General features: G+C 46.7%; 10 protein-coding genes across 10 annotated transcripts; 6 read left to right on the forward strand and 4 right to left on the reverse strand.

Annotated features, from left to right (window-relative positions):
* Positions 1-558: 558 nt before the first annotated feature.
* I302_108623 (mitochondria fission 1 protein) lies at positions 559-1582 on the reverse strand (the record flags this gene model as incomplete). The annotated part of the gene is made up of 6 exons (XM_019194352.1): positions 559-635; positions 756-845; positions 946-1047; positions 1141-1203; positions 1382-1451; positions 1520-1582. 6 exons carry the CDS (start codon positions 1580-1582, stop codon positions 559-561), a joined length of 465 nt encoding a protein of 154 aa, XP_019043188.1.
* A 465-nt stretch (positions 1583-2047) lies between these two features.
* I302_108624 (uncharacterized protein) lies at positions 2048-4228 on the forward strand (the record flags this gene model as incomplete). The annotated part of the gene is made up of 6 exons (XM_019194353.1): positions 2048-2301; positions 2386-2404; positions 2473-2638; positions 2815-3392; positions 3554-3850; positions 3989-4228. 6 exons carry the CDS (start codon positions 2048-2050, stop codon positions 4226-4228), a joined length of 1554 nt encoding a protein of 517 aa, XP_019043189.1.
* Positions 4229-4671: 443 nt separating this feature from the next.
* Positions 4672-5484, forward strand: I302_108625 (uncharacterized protein; the record flags this gene model as incomplete). The annotated part of the gene is made up of 1 exon (XM_019194354.1): positions 4672-5484. The coding sequence occupies one exon, from the start codon at positions 4672-4674 to the stop codon at positions 5482-5484; it is 813 nt and encodes a 270-aa protein (XP_019043190.1).
* A 364-nt stretch (positions 5485-5848) lies between these two features.
* Positions 5849-8203, forward strand: I302_108626 (uncharacterized protein; the record flags this gene model as incomplete). Its single annotated transcript, XM_019194355.1, has 8 exons — positions 5849-5963; positions 6092-6468; positions 6596-6730; positions 6867-7178; positions 7269-7472; positions 7590-7808; positions 7877-7986; positions 8068-8203. 8 exons carry the CDS (start codon positions 5849-5851, stop codon positions 8201-8203), a joined length of 1608 nt encoding a protein of 535 aa, XP_019043191.1.
* Positions 8204-8525: 322 nt separating this feature from the next.
* I302_108627 (uncharacterized protein) lies at positions 8526-9629 on the reverse strand (the record flags this gene model as incomplete). Its single annotated transcript, XM_019194356.1, has 2 exons — positions 8526-9041; positions 9123-9629. 2 exons carry the CDS (start codon positions 9627-9629, stop codon positions 8526-8528), a joined length of 1023 nt encoding a protein of 340 aa, XP_019043192.1.
* A 642-nt stretch (positions 9630-10271) lies between these two features.
* On the forward strand, positions 10272-11855 carry I302_108628 (inorganic pyrophosphatase; the record flags this gene model as incomplete). The annotated part of the gene is made up of 10 exons (XM_019194357.1): positions 10272-10304; positions 10373-10388; positions 10459-10507; positions 10590-10633; positions 10717-10794; positions 10880-10930; positions 11013-11350; positions 11430-11563; positions 11643-11752; positions 11818-11855. 10 exons carry the CDS (start codon positions 10272-10274, stop codon positions 11853-11855), a joined length of 891 nt encoding a protein of 296 aa, XP_019043193.1.
* Positions 11856-12149: 294 nt separating this feature from the next.
* I302_108629 (uncharacterized protein) lies at positions 12150-12719 on the reverse strand (the record flags this gene model as incomplete). The annotated part of the gene is made up of 4 exons (XM_019194358.1): positions 12150-12218; positions 12320-12413; positions 12503-12645; positions 12711-12719. 4 exons carry the CDS (start codon positions 12717-12719, stop codon positions 12150-12152), a joined length of 315 nt encoding a protein of 104 aa, XP_019043194.1.
* A 331-nt stretch (positions 12720-13050) lies between these two features.
* I302_108630 (uncharacterized protein) lies at positions 13051-14702 on the forward strand (the record flags this gene model as incomplete). Its single annotated transcript, XM_019194359.1, has 5 exons — positions 13051-13186; positions 13254-13460; positions 13532-14029; positions 14126-14247; positions 14322-14702. 5 exons carry the CDS (start codon positions 13051-13053, stop codon positions 14700-14702), a joined length of 1344 nt encoding a protein of 447 aa, XP_019043195.1.
* Positions 14703-14926: 224 nt separating this feature from the next.
* I302_108631 (uncharacterized protein) lies at positions 14927-19412 on the reverse strand (the record flags this gene model as incomplete). Its single annotated transcript, XM_019194360.1, has 8 exons — positions 14927-14948; positions 15015-15151; positions 15667-15854; positions 15952-17129; positions 17188-18815; positions 18876-19232; positions 19288-19350; positions 19407-19412. 8 exons carry the CDS (start codon positions 19410-19412, stop codon positions 14927-14929), a joined length of 3579 nt encoding a protein of 1192 aa, XP_019043196.1.
* An 826-nt stretch (positions 19413-20238) lies between these two features.
* On the forward strand, positions 20239-21400 carry I302_108632 (uncharacterized protein; the record flags this gene model as incomplete). The annotated part of the gene is made up of 4 exons (XM_019194361.1): positions 20239-20783; positions 20845-21023; positions 21110-21213; positions 21311-21400. 4 exons carry the CDS (start codon positions 20239-20241, stop codon positions 21398-21400), a joined length of 918 nt encoding a protein of 305 aa, XP_019043197.1.
* Between the last annotated feature and the right edge of the window lie 180 nt (positions 21401-21580).

Here is a 21580-nt window from a genome sequence, read left to right on the forward strand (position 1 = left end):
AGTGTGGTTCTTCAAGTTGGATATGACACTCACCCAAGCCAGAATAAAAAGCTGGTTCGATCTTTACCTTGTGATGAGTGACGCCACGATCGGATAGCCAATGTTCGCTCTGAATTGAAGTAGCTAGCTGCTCTTTAGGTTGGCGATGGTGATATCGATTGCTGAGATGATGAATATGTTGCTGTCAACAATGACTACAGTGGGTTGAATCGATGGATTGATATTTTTTGGTGTCATAGGGAGTATACCAGTAGGATTTGTTCGGCCGGTCCTGAAATGATTTTTGACGCCTAGACTATGGGAGCACTTTTACGTAATTGAAGGATACCTACGGCATTTGAAGTACTAGTAAGAAGTTGATGGTCTGTAAGCCAGTGTATGCATAATGCATACGCAACCAATATGAATATAGATATATACACATCAACAGTACGAACAGCTTGCCTCGTTCGTCTTCACTATATGTTTGTGGCAGTGAAGCTACAGCTGATATCGAATCACATAACGAAAGATGATGGGGGGCAGGAGAAGGCATAAGACAAGACCGCCTATCACCTCTTATCTCCTCGAACGTTTCACTAATCCTGCTACCAACAATCCCGTCACCGCTGCTGCACCCGCTATGAGACCCATACCTGATCGTAACACGAGATATCAACGTGAGTTTGACTTCTTCGTATGTTTACTGAAAGGGAAAGGGGGAATCTCCAATCAAGGTAGTCTTGGCTTGTATAGACGCCGACAGCGCAACTCACCGATATAACCGTCCCTCTGGACAGCTTGGTCGATCAGTGTTCGTAGGGATTGAGCTTGCATGTTCTCTGGCTCGACTGATAGTAAGAGGTCTGTGGCGAAGATAAATGTCAGTACATACAGAAGGATACTAATTGCAGCCAGTATCGTGAGGAGAGTCAAGGGGTAAGAAGGAGAAGATAGTGAACTCACCATTGAACTTCTTAGCATACGCGTAGTTCTTCAGCTTGTAGTACCCCACTGCTATGTAATATGTACATTCCCTTCGATGGGCGGGTGAGGCGGAGTATATTTCTAAGAGTTTATAAGGACATTAGCTACGTCTACGATATAACCGACAGAAGCATTGTAGCTCCATCTTATACTAGCAAGAAGAGTTCTACTCACCTTGCAGTAGTTTGACACCTTCCGTCTGGAGGTCTGCACTACTCGACTTGACTAGGCCCCAACCTGGAAAGTTTACAATTATGTTAGTGATGTATTCCCTATCATTCGATTCGTGGTTCACTTTTTATATAAGAACCCGTTTATAGTACAACAGCCATGATGAAATGTCATATCTCCTCTTCATGGCAGATGACAAAGTGGATTGCCCATGTATCAGATCAAGGTAGATCACCCAACTTACCATAATTAAACTTGCTCTGCGTAGTTACATGCCCTTGTTCAATCTCCTTGTAATACTGCGTCCTCAGTACCTAGTCAAGAAGCACCACTAGTGAGCTCAAGATGATGAAGGCTGGCAATGAATTTATCACTGGCTCACTTGTAATTCCTCGTATCCCAATGAAGTCTCGGCTTCGGCTGCGTAAGGAAGTTCGGTGGGCATTCTGGTTTGGGGTGGTATGTAGTGTGTGGGTGTGTGGGTGTCGTCTGTCGTCTGTCGTCTGTCGTCTGTCGTCTGTACTCCAGGTCGATGGTCTGTGAGGTGTTGGATTGTGGTTTGTATCTATATATGCTTGCTGTTGTGGATATCAAAGTCAACAAGATATAGTAAGTGGCAAGTGTGAGAAGTGGACACAGCATCGTCATCAGCTCGGCCTCTCTCGTGTCAACCCTTCTATTACGATATTCCTAATGCTCATTACAGAGTCAAAGTACACAAAGTCTAATCTCATTACGAGATTTGGTATATCACGTGATACCATATTTTGGGATCACACTCAGTGTTGACTGTTGACCTCCTTCAACCTCTACTCACTCTACTACTTGATTCATCATGTATTGGAATCATACAACCATCGTCCGCACTTTCCTTGTCCGTTGATATTCAAGAGCATCTCAACTCGCCAACATGTCAGCTCCAAACAGGGGTAAACCCTCCCTCATCGCAGCAGCCCAAGGTCAACCCCAACCACAAACTCAACCCCAAGCATCGACATCCACACCCACCAACCCACCAAACCTAACTTCTATACCCATGTCTACCGTCTCTTCTTCCACCTCTGGCTCGGGGTCCATCTCAGCTAGATCCACTCCTGCTCCTTCTGCTGGCGGTGTGCAGAGGTTGAAGTTCAAGCCTAAAGTACCTATACGGAGGGTCAAGCAGTGAGTCGACCATTGATCTCTCTTGTCTCCTTTCTTTTTGTTCGTAATTGGGAATTAAAGCTTATACATTGTATGGGTATATAGGGAAGTAGATGTTAAACCTGTGGGTTTAGCTATCCTTCTTGATAGACTAGCTAATCAGAATTGAGCTGACAATTTTTTGTGACATAGGACGTATCGTCAATCCCTTCTGCATCTACCGCCCCTCGAGGAGGTATGCGAGGCGCACCCAGAGGAAGAGGTGGTGCAGGACGAGGTAGGGGGAGAGGAGCTGCTCCCGCGCCGTCTACATCTATCGCGGCGGGGGTGTTTGGTGGTCCGAGACCTGTAGCTAGTGGTGGGTGTGATCTCCCAATAGAGCGGTTCGCACATAACACAAAACACGACATATAATACTCTCACCCCTCTCACATCATCGATACCATCGTGTCCGTCATTATCACAAATGATTTCTGGCTCATTGAGGTTTAGAACCTTTGTTGAAAATATGCTGATACTCTACTCATGTTTCAGCCTCAACCAACCGAAAATTCACTTCTACCGCTACCACCTCCCGATTCGACGAGCAAGATGCCGAGGTCTATTCTGACCATTCAGACACAGAGGGCGGGTCGAAGGGCAGACCCATAGATATAGATCTGGTATCTACCATGTCTGAGTCTGCGCCCACGTCGCTGTACAGAGATAGACGGTCGAATCAGGATAAGAAGGTGAAAGGGAAGGACGAAAAGGATAAAAAGCAAAAGAAGCAGAAGCAAATGGAAAAGGAGTCGCAAACGTCTACACCTATGGAAGTTGATAATATTGGAGCTGAATTAGGGGTAAAGGCCGAACCTATCTCACCGGAGAAACGAACCCAGCAACTTCGAGAGGACGATACGATGTTATCAGATGATGAGATGCAGGATCGTGATACTGCTGGAAGACGGGTTAGGAATTTCGCTCAGACTGGTGGGAGCGAGCAGCCCACGTTACAAAGTGATGAGGATGAGGAGGAGGTGAATGAGGCTCAGATGGTCGATTTGAGTGAGAGTGAGGAAGAGGAGGAGGAGGAGGATATGATGGGGGATTTTAATGCTGTTGATGGATATGTGAGTGGGCGTCTGTATGATCTTACTTTTTACTTTAGTAGAAGTATTCTCGAATGTCTTGAGGTCGTTGAAAAGGAACTCGATTATTTGGATCTATGTCTACCTCAGCTACCTTCTGTATAGCTGTATATGAGCATAGCTGATAATGGTTTGACCTATAGGACAACCCAGAAGAGAAACTCTTCATATTCCAATTCCCCCATCTCTTCCCCAAGTTCTTACCCTCAACCCCGGTGGACCTCACAACAGATACCAAACCGGATATCAACGGGGCTGGGGCTGCTCCCACCAAAGATGTTAAACCTGATATCAAACCTACCGCTGCGCAATTACGAGGGACAACCGGACCAGGTGGGAAGAAGGGTGTTGAACCGTTACCTGAGGGTAGGGTTGGTACGATGGTGGTTATGAAGAGTGGGAGGGTTAAGATTGTCATGGGGAAGGATATTGTTATGAATGTGGGTTGTGTCTTTTAGTCGCTTGTATGTCGATACACCACGGCATCAGTCATCTCACGATTTGGCTTCCACCATCTGCGACGTACATGATTACTCTGTAGGGTGCGACTTTGCTGACATGCTTCGCATGCCTCACAGGTAACCCCCGGCCTACCCACAACATTTATCCAGCACCTCGTCCACCTCGACCAAAAAAACAAATCCGCCCACGTATTAGGAGAAGTACACAAGAACTACGTCGTCACCCCCGATATAGATAGATTGTTGGAGGATCTGTACATTAATGGCGGGCAGACACCTGGTGAGGTCGATGCGGAGAGGAGGAGGAGGTTGATCAGGGAGAAGGGACTGATACCTATGAAGAAGGAACGGGATTGATCGAGGTGCATGTGGACTTGGAAGAGTGGGTTTTGGTTTTGGTATATAGTTGGGTGATACGACATGTAACGTTTTGTGTTATGCCTCTCTTTGCTGTACTGATCGTCCCGGAATTGCTTTCGTCACGATAGTCGTCAGTTGTTATCGGGTTGATAGTGTAACATAAAAGGGAAGGATGGGCTTTACTTGACCATGCTAATCCTTTCATTATAGAAATATACTGGTTGTCAGGATCCGATGGCAGTATCCTTTGTACCTGTGGATATGGTATACAAAGGTGCTATCCTACCTCTCTAAGACTGACTCGTATAACTACCTAAAACTAATCATTGTGTGTGTGTAAAACTCTGTCTAGTAATTTCAACTTAACCATCCTGTCCGTCAGATTGCTCACAAACAATCTAAGATTTCTAACACCACCATAGTTTAAAAGGTATAAAACAATGTCGACCGAAACTATCATCCGTGTACCTGCCATCCTCCCTTCTCCTCAAGATCAATGCCCGAACGAAGATCAAGGTGCCAACGGTAATGATGAATGTCCATCACCTCCTCTCAAATCATCCAAACCTCTATCCTTTTCAGCAGCCATCACCCACCCCGAGAGGAAGGTACAGCCCAATCTTCCTTCTACACCTACCATACCCACCCTCCAAATGCCCATCCCGCTAGTCGCCCTCCCCTCTCACACACCCTCAAAACCCAGTACCATCCCCTCCCTTCCTATATTGCTGAATCACAATTCGTCGGTTGGGGGTGCTAGTATACGAAGCTCAGTAAGGGATCTACAAAGTCTAGCTGGATCTGTTGGGTATTCCACCTTGAAACCGATGGGACAAGGGAGTTTGGGGGAAAGTACGATTCGACCTGCTCCCGGATGGCGCCCCCAGGGGAGTTTAATCTCTTTTGGGGGGCAGTTGAGGAACCTTGATAAGGAGTTTATCAAGCAGCTTGTTGGGAATGGGAGCTCGATGCGGGGGAGCGAGAGTTCTTCGACCGTGAAGATTGGAGAGGATGGTGGGAGGCGAATGAGCGGGGAAGGATTGAAGAGGGGGATAGATGAGGTGGAGGTGGAATGGTGTTTCTTCTGTGGGGTTGAGAGGCTTAGGGGGGAGATGGTATTGAAGGAGGTGGATCTGGGGGAGATGCTTTCGCCGAAAGGAGTGGATGGTGGTGGAAAAGAGAGGGAGAAGGAACAGGGACAGGGACAGGGAGAAGGGAAGAGCTGGCAGTGGGTTTGTAGGGGATGTGATTGATAGCTGATGGTGGATCTTACGGTGTTCTATGACTGTTTGCGTATGTAGCCACAGGAACCATTTTCTTTCTATCAGCTGACGGTCGTTCATGCATTTGATGTGTTATCATAACATCGAATGCTTTGTCAGGAGGCATCCCCCATATCTGAGTTTGCCACTCACCATACTGTACGCCACACTGAGCATTTCCTCACTCAAGCGCAGAGTGGAGGTCTGACCGACATCAACCATCATCAGCAGCAATCATCAACGTTCATCTCTTCCTCTTCCTCCTCTTCTTCCTTCTCGTTCATACACACGTTCAGTCTATCCCTGCGCGACGAGAGGCACAAGACGTCCGAAGACCATTAGCACTACCCACACCATGACGCAAGCTTCCTCCTCGTCTTCGTCTTTCCGACGCCGGTCCATTGAAGAGATGATGTCTCCTGTCGATGTCGGCTCATTCGATTGGAATGCTTTTGAAGGGACGTACCAGGGTGAGTGGTGCTGTATCCACCTCATTCTTTAGCGTCATTTCTCGTTATACAGCATGATGATAGTACCGCAAAGACCCTCATTATCCCAAATACAGAATTGAGTAATCTAACCTGACTGTCCTTCCCAGGTCGAGCCCTCATAACCCGTCTCTCCTTCATTCCCCTCCTCCTACTCTCCCCCTCATCTCACCCCACCCCTCAAACCATCGCCCTCTCCAAAGCAGCTCTCTCAAGATTAATCCCGCACCTCAAGAACGATACATGGGATCATACCACCTACCTCCAATCAGTCAGACTACTCAATGATCCCACGTCCTTCAAGAGGAAAGATGAATATATGGATATCGACGAGTCAACTTCAGGCGAAGCCAGGGATGGGCAGCTCATTGTGGATTTGGATGAGCAGTGGATCGAAGATGTCAAGGAGCTTGAGAAAAGGGAGAATTCGAGGTTGGATGTGGAGTTGAGAGGGTATTTGAGTAATTTGATCAAGGAGAGTATACGGGTGAGTGGAGGTCTATCTTCTACCGTATAGGGAGCTTTACTCTTCACTTCAACCCCTTAGTTCTGTACACGAAGGCAATGATTGCCGTGTGAGGGTGGCAGCTTACTGTCGATGGTCTTCACTCCAGCTCACATACCTCGCTTTCGCTCAATTATCGGTCAAAGTTGGGAACTCGGCTTCTGCCATGAAGAATTACGGAGCGGTCAGAGAGTACAGTACGAGTCCTCAACATCATGTTGATCTCGGTGTGGGGATTGTCGAGGTGAGGCATCGCTTCGACCTCGAATCTTCTATCACACATCACTTATCTCCACCTCGTTGTTTATTTTGACACCCAATTGAACAAAACCAGTCAAATCTCACGATCACTCATCGACCAAGCTGACAATGACCCACAGACCCTGCTGGCATTCAACCACCCCTCCACCCTCCCAGGACACGTCTCCAAGCTCGAAGCCACCTTGGACAGACTCCACCCTCCCCCGACTACCGCCAAGAACCAAGCTGAGGCCGCTAACGTCACTGCCTCCGATATCAGGGAAAGAAGGGAGAACGAGCTGAGGAGTCTGTCAGTCAGGAAGAGCGTGATGATCAGAATCAAAATTGCTAAAGGATTAGTTGCGCTGTATAACAAGGAGTGGAGTAGAGCTGCGAGAGAACTTATGGGCGTTCAGGAGGAATGTGGTGGATTGGGTGTATTTGAGGGGAAAGTGAGTTTTCAGCTTATTGACACGTCACAATGATTGCAGTAATATCGGTATGGCGGATGATCAGCTGATCTCTTTTATCTGCTCACACAGGCAATCTCCACTTCAGACATTGGATTGATCGTCACTTTCTGCACGTTGGCGAATGGAGATCGAGATCAGATCAGGAGGAATTTGTTGGAGAACCCATCGTTCAAATCGCAGATTGGCGATTCCAATTCGTGGCTGGTCGATTTGATCAATGCCTTTGTGGATGCGAGTTACGGGGAGGTCATGAAGCTGCTTTACAAGTCTGAGGTGAGTTGAGGACTTATACATCTTCATCCTTGAAACCTTCGACATGATTGCCTCGTTCTACTTTTCCATACGTGACTATATGTTGATATATATATACTGACCTTCCTTGCGACACAGCCCATCCTCCTTCTCAACCCCTTCCTCTCACCTCACACTACGACATTGCTCGACCTCATCCAGAATCGATGTATACTCCAATATGTCCAGCCCTTCTCGACGATCAAAATCCAGACTATGGCGAATTCCTTTGGGCTCACTCAAGATCAGATGTTGGGTCTGGTAGAAGGATTGGTGGAAGGTAGAGATATCAGAGGGAAGATTGATCTGATCGATCACGTGAGTTCTTTCTCCTTACCTTCAATCATGTTAGGCATTGCTAATTGATCTATCTGATCGTGGTATAGGTTCTAATCATGACTGAACCGGATTATCGAAATGAGATGTTCAGCAATGCTTTGAAAGTGGGAAAGAAAGCCGGTGAAATGACTCAGTCGGCTATATTGAGGATGAAGATGTGAGTTATAGCTTGATTTGTATGAGCCATATATATTGTTATGTTGTGGAGCTGATGAGATGTTTCGCTGGATGGCTATAGGATCGAAGCTGGCATTATCGTCGATCCGAGACCACCTAAATCTGAGAAATCAGGTGTGGATGAGAAAGGACAATTGCTTTTGGATGAAGGGCTGGGTGAGGGGTTGGGTATCGACCCTCCCACGTATGCTGCTTAGGCGAGATTTGGTTGTGAACATGTCACGGTGAGAATTGTAAGTAGATAATATATGATATGAGAGACTTCTCAAAGTATCCTAGATATGGACGAATGGACGAGTTGAGAGTTGTAATATATGAAGAAGGATGATGACAACATGCATGAATATGTATATACTGTACTATACAATCGATTCCTTATCCGGAGTTACAAGCGTGTGTATGCAGTACAATCTACTTTTGGGTATGAAAGACGAGAGGATAACAAGAACAAGCAATTGATGAAGGGTCGGGGTAGACATACAACGAGAATAAGGATGAACAAGTTATGCTCTCGATAAATCAAGCTTTCATGCTGATCCCACTGGACCCACCAGACTGCCCAAAGACATTCCATCCCCCGCCCTTCTCCTTCCGTTTCGCTTTGACCGTCAACTTCGACAACCCCCCATTCTTCCTCTCCCACTCATCATCCTCAAAGAAAGCCTCCAACGCCCTCTCTTCCCTATTCTCTTTACTCCTCGCCGCCAGCTTCTTCTTCCCATCTACTGACTCTCCACTATCTTTTGATAGTGGATCAGAAGTTTCCTCTAGCTCAGATAGGTTGAGATAGGTATTGGCAATTCCCCTATCGGTATTTTTAGTTAACAATTGAAATCTCTTTAATTGCTTTGATCTCTCCCGCTCTTCATCTTTCTCCTGTTCTACCACCGGGGTCGTGGGCTGGGGTAGATTGGATAATTTGGAAAGAGGTATTTGACGTCGGGAGATAATTAGGGATTTACGGGTATGCAGTATACGGGGGTGGGTCGAGAGGGCCGTGTAGGGGAGGTTATTTAGTGAGAGGAGGTCGTGTGGCTGATTTGTGTATGGCATGTCAGCATTATACTCTATGAAGCGAGAAGACATGGTTGGGTGGTACAAGGGAAAAAGGCTCACATCGGTTGCGTACCGCCTTGAGATGGATAGTAAGGTATCGCCCCGTTGGATCTGGTGGGTCACTTCGACTGTCTCGTATTTTTCCGCTTCTTCGTCTGGCAGAATCTCGGCGTTGGAGGTGTCGTGTGATGTCCCTGCCTGTTCGTGATCGTTGCTCAACTCTCCATCTTCGTCTTCGTCTAGCCGGTCTCCTTCGTGCGAGATCGTACTCTGATACTCCGGTGGCATATCATCCTCGTCATCGCCAATCTCAAATACGACTTCATCTCCATTACTCCCCACTACATCCCTATTCCCACTGCCATTTCGTATTGGGAAAGTGAGATTTCCACCCCCTTTCAGCTCGGCTGTACGCGGATCACCGCACCGTAGACATGGGATGTACTCTTTCAATCGTGGATTTCTGGTTATGCAGTTGGGACAGATGGGGGTGAAGCAGCAGGGAGGGAGGAATGATGATTTGAGGGTGATGGGAGTGAGTTCGGATGAGCAGGTTTGGCAGGACATGGTGTGGTGTTGGGTGAGTGTCTTGATATTGCTGTATAGTGATTACAGGTGAAATCGATGATGAATGCCTTTGAGGTGTAACAATTGTCTGTCCTCTGATGTAACGAAGATGAGATCGGGCGCCTTTCATTCGTTCGTTCGTTGTTTATCGTTAAATCTACTGCTGGACTGTATCGGATTATGCGGTCAAGGATGCCCACTCCTCACTTATACCTTGAGCTCAGATGAACCAAAGATCAGTCGCATCATCACACAGACAGTGATCGACAATCAAAAGTATCGATGAAGTGGGTGGCGAACCTCCACCTCTCATTCCATGAATGATCACCGCCACATCCCGATAAAACCGAGATACGGGTATGATGGGTAAGTATAACGCCGGCGGTAATACCCATGTGTGGGGTAGTTGTAGCAGTTATTCCAGATTTCACTTGAATGTGGAGGTGACGTGCTAGAGAGTTGAGCACGGACCCACTCCTCACTGCTCCTACGAGAATTACAGGAGTACACTACTCACTTGTTGTAATCTACCATACTCCTTCATCCTCTTCCCCTCTCTCCTCTTTCTCTCCCCCCAGTCGACCGTATATGAATATCGCTATTCGTAGATTGTCAACCACCGCAAAACACTTGTCAACCAAAATGTCACAAGAATACCAAACCAGAATCATCGGGGTGAGTAAATCAAGTCCTGCTTGACCGAATGGAGAGAGAATTACTGACTGGAATTAACCCACATTCAGGCTGCCAACACCCTCGGTCAGTTGTCGATTGCATGTAAAACACTTATGCCAGTCACTCAGCTAATCATGGTACAACATAAATACAGAACACCGAGTCTTCCTTGAGAAAGAGGGCAAGGTCGTCTCCCCCTTCCAGTGAGTATGCGTGCTCCTCATCAGCTGGCAGTCGTCGTCTCATTTCATCGTGGACAACTAGCTGATGCGTACTACGTTACAGCGATATCCCCCTCTTCGCTGATGAGTCCAAGACCGTCCTCAACAGTGAGTAGAGCTCTTCAGCTACTTGCGTCGCGACTGGCCCCATGCGCATCGAGCTGTACATTGATCCTTTTCTGTGCTATCAGTGGTCGTCGAAGTCCCCAGATGGACCAACGCTAAGATGGAGATCTCCAAGGAAGAGGCCTTCAACCCTATCAAGCAAGGTGGGTACACTCTCTTTTCTCACTGTGACAGGCTTACAGGCCAAATCATCTAAGGTTTATTGTGCTGATGAAACTCCAAATTTAGACATCAAAAAGGGTAAACTTCGATACGTCCGAAACTGTTTCCCCCACCACGGTGAGTCAATATATCACACAAAACTCAGCTGCCTTACCAATTCTTGTCGAGACCATAAGCTGATTCATTGTATGGCTCTCAGGGTACATCTGGAACTACGGTGCCTTCCCTCAAACATGGGAAGACCCCAACGTCAAGCACGCCGAAACCGGTGCCAACGGTGACAACGACCCTCTCGACGTCTGCGAGATCGGTGAGGCCGTAGGATACACCGGTCAGGTCAAGCAGGTCAAGGTACTCGGTATCATGGCTCTCTTGGATGAAGGTGAAACCGACTGGAAGGTTCTCGTCGTCGACGTCAATGACCCATTGGCTCCTCGATTGAACGATATTGAAGATGTCGAGAGACATCTCCCAGGTTTGATCAGGGCTACTAACGAGTGGTTCAGAATTTACAAAATCCCTGATGGTAAGCCCGAGGTGAGTTGGTTTTTCATCTTGAGGAAGGTGGATATACTGGAATGAAGGGCTTAGGCTTACGTTGTCGATCTTTACACAGAACGTCTTCGCCTTCTCCGGTGAAGCCAAGTCCAAGAAGTACGCCGTGGAAATCATCCACGAATGCCACGAAGCTTGGAGGAAGTTGGTTCACGGTGAGACTGCCGCCAGCAACGAGTCTTACAACTTGGCCATGTGAGTGTTCCTTTCTTTCTGCTGAAAAAAAGGGAACCTGGAAACGTGACTGATTTTGAGATACGAATGTGTGACATAGCCACAACACCACCGTCAAAGGATCCAAGGGTGTCGTCTCCACCTCTGACAGCGTTTACACATCCCTTCCTGCTGACTCTAGGAAACCTGCTGCTCCTATCGATCCTTCGGGTGAGTCAAGTTTTCTTGTTATCTGTGCAATGATCATTACTGATGCGATATGTATCTATTCGTAGTCGACAAGTCCTTCTTCATCTCTTCTGCTTCTGCTTGAACCCCTTCAAGTAGGTTATAGAAGTTTGTGAATAACAATACTTATATAGTACACAACGAAGAAATATCTTGGTGGATGGTGGATGAATGCATGGTAATTACAGTAATGGAGCCACATGGGGAGGACGATACGAGTTTTCACCTGAAATGAAACTGATATAGCTGATGAATAAGAGATATATACAACTGACCAGAAGGTATACTCTTGCGTTAAGAGGGAAGAGAAATCATAAAATGTCCATTGACCATTGACCTTTGAGAATCGGGAAGTCCATAGACCTCAAGAGGAGCTAAACTAATCCGTAAGAGGTAATCCCATCTCCTGATGGATCTCCCTGACAGTTCGATTGGTGAGTTGGGCGTACTACGGCACAATCAGGAATTTATCAGTTCTCGTCCCTTCTTTCCTTCATTTCTCGTAGGGTAGACTGATGTGACAAATATGAGTACGAGGAATATACTCACTTTACCTATCAGAGCTTGAGTCCCATCTTTGATCTCGTTATACTCATGTAAGAGCTTGATGTGGGTTTGTACGATCTCATGAGGGTCATGAGCACTATCGCGTCGAGGTCGAGGTCAGCTTTCCTTCTTCCTCGAATGGACGGCAGAAAGGTGCAAGATGACATGTGTGAGACATACACTCACCCTAATTCAACTTTCAACTCCTCCAATTCAGATTGTAGTTCCCTCAAACGCTCTGCTCGCCTATCTTTGGCTGTCTTCGTAGGTGATATGGCATCGAGGGAGGAGTCGATTTTGGTAGAAGAGGAAGAAGGAGTGGAGGTTGACTGGATCGGTATTGGGTGATTAGCTGTTGTGTCTCTACCCTAAGGAAATGGATCTTCCAGCTCACGTTTGACATGGTACGGATGATGTATTAGGTGGAATGGTGTGGACGATGATATGCTTGAACAGAAGGTGGAGAAGAGGAGGAGGAGGAAGAGGGAAGATACTTGATGGTGTTGTTGTTTATACTGTTACTAAGAGTTGTTATTGACGTATGGTTGAAAATGTCTGTGCGAGGTGGAGGTGACGTCACCTGTTAGAGACGGGTTGATTGATTAGATAACTCTCTCTTAAATCAGTCGCGATTCTCTTGTCATCTCATCCTTAACAACTCGTCACCTCTTCTTTAATCTCTCTTTCGATTTATTGAAGTTCAGATGAGATATCGAGATAGGAAATCTCGAAAGATGTGTACACAACACGACGACCCCTCATCTTCCACCTCCTCGAGCCAACCTAGATCAACCAACGATAAGAAGGATCAAGTGGAAATTCCAGATTGGGAGAACATCCAACTTCCCCCAGATCATGTACTAAGTCATCGTAAGCTTAAGCCGCCATTCATCTCTTGTCTAGCTGAGATTGTAAGCTGGTATCTGATATGCTACAGTGACCGATGCGCACTGTCATCCTACCGATCTTACTCATAAGCCCGAGGTGTACGATCAGGTGAAATTGGGTGGATTGGCTAGTATGGCTACGATAGTTGGAGATCAAGATAAAGTGAGGGCCTTGAGTGAAGAGAGGGGATGGTATGATACCAAGCAGAAGGGGAAGGGGAAAGAGGGGAAGGGTGTAGGTGTGATAGCTTGTTTTGGTAAGTCATGCTTTTACTCTACTCATCAACCCTCTGGATAGGAGAACGTTCGACTGACGCCAAGCCGATAGGCTATCACCCATGGTTCACCCATCTCTACACACTCTCTGATCCCTCTTCCCATCCATCGAAAGAAGACCATTACTTCTCACTGTTCTCTCCCAAATCGCAGAATCACAAAGACCTACTATCCCAACTTATACCATTCTTACCTGATCCTATACCGTTCGAACCGCTCTTACAGAAATCACGAGAAGATATACAACGGAGTATCGAGCAAGGGAGAATGACGATGTTGGGTGAAGTGGGATTGGATGGGAGTGCGAGGATGAGGTGGCCTAAAGCAGCTAGGCACTTGCATCCTGATTATAAGCATGACGAGGATCATCAACAGAAAGACGATGATGAGAAGAGTGATGATCAAGAAGGGAAACAAGAAGAAGAGGAATGGAAAAGACTCACACCTTTCAAAGTACCCATGTCGCATCAACGGGCTCTACTAGATAGACAGCTGGATTTAGCCGTGGAACTGGGTGTGAATGTGAGCTTTCATAGTGTTGCTTGTGCAGGTGAGTACGACCCATCTCCCTAATTTTCTTAAAACAGATCGTATTCGCACCCACGCTTTGTTTGGTAAGATGACTGATGGTTTGATGATGATGTAGGTCCATCGCTCGAGACGCTCATTTCGATGCGAGATAGACATGGTATCAAGTTTACAAACGGAATAAACGTAGATGTACATTCTGCCGGAGGGTGGTCCCCTGATTCCTGGAAACAAGCTGAGGTGTGCTAATGCCAAATGAAGATCGTTTGGATATAGTCATATACTGATTCTACCTTTATTCTCCTACTTCATAGCGTAACCTTCTCAATCTCTACGCCTCCCCCTCAATATTCATAACTGGTCGATCACCCCATGCTTCCTCCCTGATCAGTACAATCTCAAAAGATCGCTTGCTCGTCGAATCTGATTCTCATGATGTGCGACTCAGCGATAGGCTGGTTTGGGCAGCGACGGAGTGGATAGCGAGATGTAAAGGATGGAAGTTGGAGGGGAGGGATACTCCTGATGGAGTCGCAGAGTGGAGTATAGAGGATTATGGGGACGAGGAGGATGAGGAGGAAGAGTTTGATGAGAAGGGTAGGCTGAAGAAGAACAAGGACGAGGGGAGAGATATTTGGACGGTGATGACGCTGGAGAGGAATTGGTTGAGGTTTATGAGGTGTGGGAATGCATGAGTTTGGGTCATAACGCGTACAGTAGGGCTCAATCGGAATTGCAGCATCATACAATCAAGTTTATGCATATTTTTTTATAAAGCTACGGTGCAGGTCGACGACGGTGAGAGGGTGACAGTGCAACGTTTGTCGGCCATGATAAGTCAAAACTCGGAACTCTGTAACTGAATGAATTTACATAAATTACATATATATCTAATATTTTCTAGACATGAACACAGCAATCAAACGGTCAAAGTCATGATTCTGCAACATCACTTGACATCAGCTTCTGTCCATCACATTGGGTTTTGCGAGTTCGACCACACTCACCCATCGATGACGAATGCATCTACCGTTCTCCCATCCGAGGCGCCCTGCCGCAAGGACGTTATATCTGTGCTATCACCGAACGTAGCCAATAGCAATCCTGCATCTTTTACAGACGCTACCAATGAAGGGACGGCGGCCTGTAGAGTGAGTAGGGTAGATTGGTGGCGTCAGCAGAGATCCTTTTCAAAATAGCTCTCAAGCGATAAGACTGTTTTCCCTCATGCTCTCCCCGTCTTCCTCTCGTCTTTCTCTCCTTAGCAGTTCTCCCCTACTCCCTTTACTCCCTTCCCTCTTTCGCTCCTCGCCCGTCTCTGGGTTCAATTTTCCCTACTGCCCCTCGACACTCCCTCCTCCTGACGTCTTCGCCTCCTCCGTCTTCTCCCTCTTCTCTTGTCTTTCCTCCGGTCTTCCCTTCTGCTCTCCTCTCCCCCCCTTCTCCCTCTCTTATCTCCTGCTGCCTGTTCTCTCCTTCTCTCCTCCCCCATGTCTCGTCTCTCGTCTCTCCTGCCCCTATCTCCTTCAGTACCGACCCTTCCCGACATTCGCCCTCGCTCTCCACACCTTCCCTTCTCCTCCTCCCCTTCACCCCTAATCCTTCAACTCCCCACCCCACCTCACTGAAACCAAAAGGGTAGCAAATCATCAAACTCACCAGCGTAGTAGCTTCCAAAATCACACCCAGAAGATTCGTCGACTTCGCGAAATTCACCGCCTCTCTCACACTCAGACATCTCAGATCAGATTCCTCCTCTGGCGATATTGGGATTAACCGTTTCCTATCTGATCCGCTCGCGGGTGTCTGAGAGGAAATACCACAGTAGGAAGCGAAGAATACGGCGTCTGTGTGATTCGATCCAGATGATGTCAGTCCCTTTTATGAATGGGGCAGAAGGCGAAGCGAGGGGAGGAGATGAGAGAAGAGAATGGGAAGACATACAATTGGGTTGTTTCCAATTCAAAGCAGTAGCCACCTCCGGCTCGAAACTACTAAAGATAAATTTCCTCCCTTTACCTGAACTCGAACTCTGCTGAGCTTGCGATTTCCCATTCTCATATATGGAGTGTAAGATCGTATCCACCCATTTGTTCACTTCTATTGATTTACCCATATTCCTCAATTCTATAGTTTTCGGTCGGAGGTACTGTAACAGCAGATTCAAGCCGATTTCAGAAGGTAGGATATTAAGGATGGAATCTAATGTGGACATGGTTTTGGATAATACCCCTGACCACTCGCTTGAAGACATATTTCCACTATTGGCCAAAGAGGGAGAAGAAGGGTCCAGTAGAAGATTTCTGGATTGGGCTATACCCAAGAACTGGTCTATGGTCACGTCCGATACCGTTATATCCAAACCTTCAACTGGGAGTTTGATATCAGGATATATGACAGGTACACCATCTTTAGTAACTTGAACGACGACGTGGACATATTCACCCGAGAGCGAACTGGCAGTCACCAACGCAGATTCGTTATTGTTGTTATGACTGCTTGATGGAGCGGAACTTCCAACTGGGGGTGGTCGGAGAGAGGGTGAGGAGGTAGATACGGAAAGTGGTCGGTGCGATTGGAATTGATGAGCGTGATCTTGGGTAGGTTGGGAAGGTGTTACTTTCGATTTCCAGTATGTTTCGACCCTTCCTCCAATCTCCAGTTGGGCACCTTGGAAAGGTTTGATACATGATACTTCAAATGCTACTTCTCCGATAGTCTTGAGATTGTGATCTAACAGAGGAGCAACGATGCCTTTATGATACGTCACATCGTTGAATGTTGCTGGTAACACTATAGCTCGACCTATCACCTTAGACCCGAATGTGGGATATAAGGATAATTCCAAGGTGAACGTTTCTAACGATTGAACCTGGAAGGAGAACACTTCACGCTCATCGGCTAATGGTAGGATCACTGAATGAGGAACAGCTGAGATGTCGGATTTGGAAGTCATGACCAGTTTGAGGGATGACCAAAGATTAAGTGGATCTTGACCTGATCGTGAGTATAGCTTGATAGGAGGTGCTTTAGATGAAGATGATGGACGTGTGAATGGGTGTCCGAGGGATAGTTGGATGAGACATCGGTTGGCGAGGAACTCGTGTCCGTATACTCGGAGTCTGTATCGAAAACAGTCAGCTTTTCTTTGTTCAGTTGGTACTGAGCATGATAACTTACGGGATGATAGGAGGAGGCAACGACAATGACGGTATCAACTCGAACTCGTCCGCAGGGGGATCCAACATCAGATCTGATCCAGGGGACAAACTATCCATTTGCGGATCAGCAGCCAAACCTAGGTTCTCCATCCCCTGTAATGTATTCTGGTTCCCATTCAACTTCGCACCATTGTCTAACAGGTAGTTTAGACATTCAACATGACCAAACCAAGCAGAGTACCATCCCGGTGATTTCCCATACTCGTCCGCGGCATTCACATCACATCCAGCTTCTACCAATACCTTGATACATGCCAGATGTTGTGGCTGACCACCGATAGCAGCATGGTGTAGCGGTGTCCAGAGATTGTACTTATCCTGTCTATCCTTCCCACCACCGTCCGGCCCACCTTCTTCGACCAGTAATCGACATATCGATTCATGTCCTGCCTTGGCCGCGAAGTGCTGTGGATATAACCCTTCGGAATTGGGTATCACTTTAGCTCCGCACTGTAAGAGTAATCTTGCGACTTCCAAGTGACCGAATTGACAGGCCAGGGATAACGGTATCAGATCGTTTGAGATTGCCGTAGGTTCTAAAGTGAGTTTATCCTGAACGAATATACGTACAACCTCTAAATGACCTTGGGTGATAGCGTGCATCAAAGGTGTATATCCATCTTTGTCCGTTGCAGAGGGGTCTACCGACCGTGATAGAAGGAAAGAGACGATTTCTGCGTGACCGTGCATCGAAGCGTAATGGATAGGTCTCCTATCGTAGGCATCTGATTTCTCGAGTAAACCAGGATTGTTTTCAGCACAAAGTTTGATTAAAGTCAATGACCCGGTTATCGAAGCTTGATGAGCTGGTGATCTTCCATTGATGTTATCGATATAACCATAGTCCAGGGTGACGGCATTCAAGACCAGATCCAAGTATTCTTGGGGGACTTGTAAGGCAGCTCTCCAAAGTATCCTCATCAACCTCGTACTCGTTGATTTATCTCTACGCTGATACTGACTCTGTTTCGCTTTAGCAATCTTCAGCCAATCTAGGATAGCGTCTTTGCCCGAGTTGAAAGCTTTCAACATGTTGGATTCCAAGTCTACCAACGCATCTAAAGCCAATGAATTTGAGGTGGAGTCTAGAGTATCTATCTCGGCGAAATCTTGTTTCCTACTACTTCCGAGGTTTAACCCATCCGCACCTATCGATTCAATCTCCAAGAAAGACGTCGATAGATGTTCAGAGCCATTCTCAATATCCAACAAATTCGCTGTAACTATATCAGATAGTTTCGCAATGAACTCTCGGTTGAAACACGGTTGGACTTCCACTTGTCTTTCGATGTACAGTTCCTTCGTATTACTCTTACTTCTCTTGTCCCATTTTTTCAAGATCTTTCGGAACCCGGTTGCGTTGATTTCGATAAATCCTTGTAATTTGCCTAAATCCCTTTCGAACAGCCTCCAACCTTCTTCTAACGATATCCACTCTGCGTCTTTGCGTGTGGAGCTGTCCAGCGTACCTTCTCCACTTGGTGATCCACCTCCGGAAGAATTCTGTAGTAATCGCTTTCGATTGGATAAGAGGGTCAAGAGTCTTAATCGTAGATCACGTTCCTTGACGAGGTAGAAGGCGTTTATCTTATATCATGGTTAGCTGGTTATATATTGCAGTCTCATTGGTGATGGGAGACAGCTCACCTTTTCCAACTCTCTCTGCAATGTAAAGAAAAACACATCCCTATGAGCCTTGAAACTCTCACTCCTATCATTCCCACCAGTCGGATCTCTACTCATCAACGCACTGCCGGTGTTAGGCGCAGGAGGTTCACTCTCCGCTGGAAGAGGTTCCAAGTCTTCTATTATAGATGCGGGAGTGATAGACGGGTCATGTTGTTGAGGGTGAATGGAAGGTGGTGAGAGTGATCCTGCATCATGGTCGGACTTGTTACTACCGCTGCCTGGGGATTTCTTGGCGGGTCGTAATCCGAGTGAGAGTAATGATGCGTCGGATGCTGGTCTGCCGGCTGCGTAGGAGTTGATGATTTTCTTGAGGGCCTGTATAGGTAGAGTATGGTTAGTATAATTAAGAAGCAGGTTGCACCGTGCTTACCTTGTAGTTCAGGTAGTACTCCCCCCAGCCTGGTACTTGCTGCGATTGGATTGTTTTACCGAACTGTGTGGGATGATTAGCTGGTGTCCGGGAATGAGAGCTGTGCGATGCAAGCTCACCTTCATACTGTCACACAATCACTACGAGGCTCTTCTGATATCTTAGATGATGGAATCAAGATGTCGATAGATGAGTGAACCACCTTACTATCCCAAAGTAAGAGCGAGGCAACGAGTTATACCGAACGTGTCTGGTTCGACTTCCTTTAATCGGTTTTTGAATGAGATCGAACTACGCTTCGGATCTGCAGTTTCCAGGCTGTGTGATAGCTGGTGATTACAGCTGACTGTTATTGGGTTGATTGAGTTGGTATGAGCATGGATGGTTTGATATATAAGTTCCTTTCCACAAAAGATAGGTAATACCGTAACAAGGATTCAAGTAGGAGCGGTGGATGGTTTAGTGGAGGTGTACTATCACTTTGTGAATATGTAACTGGCTGATAACCGTGCACGTGCGCAACTCCGACTGCTGCAGTAGTCATTCCACTCGCTTAAGAGATTCATACTATACTATATATAACCCTCATATGCATATGACAAGCATCTCGCTTGCACCTTCATCCCCATCGCCTTGCATGCATCATACTTGTAACCCACGCAACTCGTAATTACAGGCGATCAAGACGCTTATGGTAGGGCATAAACTAGTAGCTCGACGAATGGACTCATTACCTACCGCATTTGTTACGTAATTCTTTTAGGCTTTGATCCCTCCACTCGCCATGTCCGCTCCGAGAATACTGCTATGATGTCGACGGACGATACCAAAGATTTTGAGATATATATACTGACCAATACAGCTTTAGCTATAGACCCACATCATACTCCCAATACAAACACTCTCATCAAGATACGAATCCCAATCAAACCAACCCTCCGCAGAATCAGAATGACCCAACTCCACCCCCTCCTCTCGCAGATCTTCTCCCAATCCTCAATACCCCTATCAGAACTGGAACCTTCTTCCCGAGGATGTTACCTCCATAAACCCACGGGTATGATGTACTTTACAAAAACCCAATCTGACATCCCACAAATGCGAGGTGAGATCGAAGGTCTCCTCGCCATGGGCCGAACCACCGATGGTCTAGGCCTCGTCCCGAAAGTACTTGGTTTTGAAATTGATGAAGATAAGGGAGAATGCGGAATGGTCACTCAGTATTTCAAGCTTGGATCGTCAAGTAAGAACATGCAGAAGGAACTAGGAGAGAAGATAGCCAAGATGCATAGTGTTCCCCCTTCTAACGAAGGAACGGGAGAGGGGTATACTGGGAAATACGGGTTCAACGTGCCTACGCATTGTGGGGTTACGGAGCAGGATAATTCGTGGGAAGGGAGTTGGGAGGTGTTTTACAGGGATAGACGGCTGGGAGATCTGGTAACGAGGATAGGGGATCGGGAGATCAACAAGGAATGGGAGGTGATGAAGGAGAGGTGAGCAGTTTTGTTGAAGACCTCAGCAGTGGTTAAGCTGAGATGCATCCGACGATTACAGAGCAGTACCCCTCCTTCTCCACTCCTTTGACCCTCCGCCAAAACCTGTGATCCAACACGGCGACCTATGGTCAGGAAACAAGGGATACGATACCATCACTGACAAGCCGGTGATATATGATCCAGCAAGTTATTATGGTCATAATGAGGCTGATCTGGGTATAACCCATATGCTTGGTGGTGAGTGCGAGTGCGAAAGCGAGGTCTCATCTTATCACTGGCAACGAAGAGGTCACAAGTATTGACTAGATACGATGACGTTGTAGGCTTCTCGAAAGATTTCTACGATGCCTACCACTCCATTCATCCGAAATCACAACCATATTACGATGAGCGTCAAAAGCTCTATGAACTGTATCATCATTTGAACGTGAGTCTCAAGAGTCACTCTGATCTCCATTCTTACCGAAAGTGGACCTGCTCTAACGTCGAGATGATTGTTAAGCTGATGGAGTCAAACTACATAGCACACCCTGATGTTTGGTGGTTCGTACAAATCTGGTAGTCTGTCTATCATGAGGTCGTTGAACAACTGGGCGAAAGATAAAGAGATGTAATCTTGTATTGAAGTATGACGGACAATGCAGCATTATATAGATTGAACTCAGTACACCTCACATGGTCCACCTTGTCAATCTGATCTGATAGATCCACTTGTGCTTGGCAGCTGAAGGTGAAAACAGACATATGTCATAACAATGCATAAAGATATGTTAATCGCTTGATCTGCAAATACA

Source organism: Kwoniella bestiolae, chromosome 8, assembly GCF_000512585.2.
Source record: "Kwoniella bestiolae CBS 10118 chromosome 8, complete sequence".
In the NCBI taxonomy this organism is placed as follows: domain Eukaryota; kingdom Fungi; phylum Basidiomycota; class Tremellomycetes; order Tremellales; family Cryptococcaceae; genus Kwoniella; species Kwoniella bestiolae.